The sequence below is a fragment of the Halyomorpha halys genome, unplaced genomic scaffold (assembly GCF_000696795.3).
Source record: "Halyomorpha halys isolate HHAL.00 unplaced genomic scaffold, Hhal_1.1 Scaffold264.1, whole genome shotgun sequence".
NCBI lineage: Eukaryota > Metazoa > Arthropoda > Insecta > Hemiptera > Pentatomidae > Halyomorpha > Halyomorpha halys.
Genome location: NW_027109727.1, coordinates 287816 through 291862, shown reverse-complemented (window position 1 = coordinate 291862; position 4047 = coordinate 287816). Strand labels below are relative to the sequence as shown.

Below are 4047 nucleotides of genomic sequence, written 5' to 3'. Positions count from 1 at the left end.
ATTCAGTCAAAAATAATTATCTAAAATTCAACTATATTCATCAAAAATTTTACATAAAATCTCTGCATAATATTGGTTTGAATTTCTCGTTACTGACTTAAAATTAACTGTTTCATTAAGATGTTCTGATATATAAATGGCTTCAGGTTTTTTAAAATTTCAAATTAATTATTTTCTCTGTGTAAAATAATTGTGTTATCGAAATAAAAACTATGCATGTTACTACATCTATACTATTTTATTTGGGTCCTTTTCCTTATTTTTTATGTCATTACTGTGCTGATACATTCTCCGACAAACCAAAAAATCTTAGTTTCAGCTATATATATTAGTCTTGATGGATGTTTTAATTTTATTTTGCCCTTTATTTTACTATAATAATTTTTAATTTTGTTGCTAGGTCTACAATATAAAGAGTATTCTGCAACATCAAATTCTTTAAATGATCTTTTTTATCTTTAGAAAATCCTTTTATGTAATAAAATCCTTAATACTTTTTAAATGATTGTAATTTTATTTATTATTCTGCCAGACTTATTTTTAGGGAGCTTAAAATTCGCATCCCAAATTTTGTAAATTAATTTCTACGGATAAAAAATTCCAAGACTGTTTTAATTATTTCACTTTTATTGTTTTAATTATTTCACTTTTTATTGCAGTTTTACTACATGAATCAGTTATTTTTATCACCATCTATATATTATTCTTTATATATTATATCATGTAGGAGGGGTGACAAGAATATTAATTCAAAATTACATTACTTCTAATTTCTTTCTTAGTCCATTTTGTGATTATTCTATTCCCTACCTACGTGTCAACTTTAATTAATTAATTAAACTTAATTTGCCTTCTTCCTCCAATTCCATTGCGAACCTTAACCTCTCATGATGACTGAATAGTTTTTAGGTACTGTATATATTTAAATATAATCTTCACCACTACACTTTATTTCGTAAGAATGTTTTATAAGACCATTTAAATATAATTCAGCTATTGAAACTGACAATGCACGACCCATTGGAACACCAAAAAGCTGCCTAAATATTTCTCCTTTGAACTTGAATGTGATGTTCTCACAACAGACTTTGATGCTTCCTAAAAATTATGTTTTGTATTTATTTCTAATTTAATACCTTCCTATTTTTTGATTATTATTTTGTAAACTAATTTAAGTAGAATATTGGTAAACAATGAAACAACGTTATATCATCCTTAATTGTCTTTTCATTTCGATTTTCTTGCACTTCAACTTCATTTGCAATGTCAATATTACCATAAGAAAAAGATCATTGATCCCGTTAACAACTGGTTCAAGTGCCGTGTCTTTTTTATGAAGTTTGAATAAACTAAATATTCTAGGATGGTTGCATTGTTTATTTATTAAATGTTTCATTACTTTATCTTCAACAGCATTGGCGCATCATGTATCCAAAAATAAATATAGTTTTGATTTCAATCACATGATGATTTTACACAGAGAAAATACTACTTTTATAAGAAAAAATACTTGAACCATTTTTAGATCAGAAAGCATTAATTATAAAGTTAATTTTAAGTCAGATACGAGAAATCTAAGTTACTATTATGCAGAGATCTTATTTAAAATTAATTTATGATGAATATAGTTGAATGTTAGATAAAATAGATTCTCTGTTAGAATTCCAGTTAAGCAAAGTATTGGTGTAAGCCATATCAAAAAATCACGAACGCGAATAGTTTTATTTATGAGAAGCAAATACTTAACGCTGACTCGATGGTCGAATTCCCTGAAGCTGAATATCAATTATGCATTGCTATGTACTGCCTCGAGATTCAATCAGGATGCCAGGGTAATCGCTAAAGGCCATTATCCAAAAATAAATTAATTAATTGATGTTGAGCTCTGCAAAACTATTATTATAATTGGATTCTTTTCCAAAGTCTTTTTGTGCGATTACCATTTTACCAATTAAATACCTTTATATTTATAAAATGTTGTTGTCATTAATTATATAATATAATAAAGAGTGGTATTGGGTAATATAATAGTATACAGAGTATATCAAGGAACAAAATGTTTGTTTACCTTGATATGATTAAATGAAATTATAAAAGGATTGAAATGATTCAAACAAATTGTTTACCATAAAATATGACTATTACATTATAACTTATTTCCTAGTATGTACATATAGCTGCTGATTTGGGTGGTGTGCTAATTAGAGTATGTAGTGACGTCTTCTCGATTGGTGTCGAGTTAAGCTCGAGGTGCCAGCGGACCTATATGAGAAAGGCGCGAATTCGAATCCAACCATGAGTCTGAAAAACCGGATTACTCCCTAGAATTCCCCTTATTATTTACCTAAATACCCTAAAAAATGAAAATGAAATGAAATAGAAATAGTTTATTATTCTGGGACAAGGTCCCTTTAGAACAATTATGAAGATAATTTTAATTTTATTATATCATTTATTGGCCTTTAAACAGTGTGGCCAACCTCAATTATAACTTATATACAGAGAAAAAAAATAGGTTAATTAAAAAACTTAGTGCCTAAATACAAAAAAAAGAACATAAAGGTAATTACAAAATATCTGTACTAGTAATTAAAAATCCTACTAATTAAATAAAACCAGAACAAAAAGGAAATTACAAAACATCTGTACTAATATAACAATGAATTGGATTGGAGAAGCATAAGGTGGCTAATTAGAAGGGATTTAAACGAGGTAAGGGTTGGTACACGACGTATATTAGAGGGAATGGAGTTCCAGAGATATGTAGCTCTGGTAAAAAACGATTTATCAAACGCAGCAGTTCGGTGAGGTGGAGGGTAGATGTGAGATAAACGGGACCTGGTAGTAGGGAATTAGACAGAGAATTTGAATTACAGGTTTACCAGGATATAGGAGGGGCGTCGAGGCGTTTCTATTACTTGGAATATAATGGAAGCTAGGAAATACTGGCATCAGAAGGATGCCGCAAAACCATCCTCATAACATACTAGCATCACATAGTTACATATCATATAGGAAGGGGGATTTTACCTGAATTGACGGGGTTTATTGCATTGATAGAGGTGGATTTACCCTATATTCTGATAGGGCAGGAAAGCTTAGTATGACTTAGTATCTTAGCGTTTCCTCCACTGTGTATACCGTCATGAGCTGTCAAGTATTTTGACTTGAAATCTACGAAAAATTGCTGTTTACTGAAGTTATACTATTTCCCCTTTCAAACATGCTTTGCAGACAGACAATCAGGTCTAGGGTATTCTTTCCCCTCACAAAACAACACCGGTACGGACTATCTTTTTCGAAAACAAATTTGAAAAAATAAAAAATCGACAACCCTTGTTAGAACAAGATTTGAAAGCCAGCGTTACTAATAAATATTCCATTGTGGTATTTAAAAAATAACAGGTCTTTCTGAGAACAATAAGGGTTTTAAAAGTAAATTACATTTTTACTTGACAAACAACGTTACATTAAAACTAAAAAAAATCATAGTAAAATGGACATTGGTTGTCGATACTACAAGCCACAAATACATCTGTTTAAACATTTCATGAATAATCAATGAAGCTAATTTGAGTATATATACTTGGATCTGCTAATTATTGTATCATTCGACTCTAATCAGCCGAAATGAAGTTCGCACTCGTCCTGTTTGCTTTCCTGGCCGTCGCTCACGGGTTCCGCCTGTCTGAGGTATTCGACAAGGCTGTAGACAAGGCGAAAGACATTCGCGACGTAAGTTATATAACTTCATTGTATTTAAATAACATATTTAAAACTTTTTAAATGATTTTGTGCAGTAATTGCTTCCATCAGAATTTAATAAAATAATGAAGACTTATTAAAAAAATATAAACATGATAATCGTAATAATTAAAATACTGATCTTATTGATTATAAAAGACAAAATTATTTTGGAACTTCATCATATTTGACAATGACATTCTGTTTTCTGACAAAATATTGCTAAGATTAAAAAAAAATCATGATTTCATATTATATTTCCTATTACTGTTATGTATTATATATATACCATATGGTATTTCA

General features: G+C 29.4%; 1 protein-coding gene across 1 annotated transcript in view; it reads left to right on the top strand.

The window, feature by feature from the left end:
• Positions 1 to 3577: 3577 nt before the first annotated feature.
• The window catches only part of LOC136795885 (uncharacterized), a 1225-nt gene continuing 755 nt past the window's right edge, over positions 3578 to 4047 (top strand). The window contains exon 1 of the mRNA XM_067047910.1: positions 3578 to 3735. Coding sequence (XP_066904011.1) covers positions 3631 to 3735 — 105 coding nt within the window. The 5' untranslated portion in view covers positions 3578 to 3630. The remainder of the gene's footprint in view (positions 3736 to 4047) is intronic.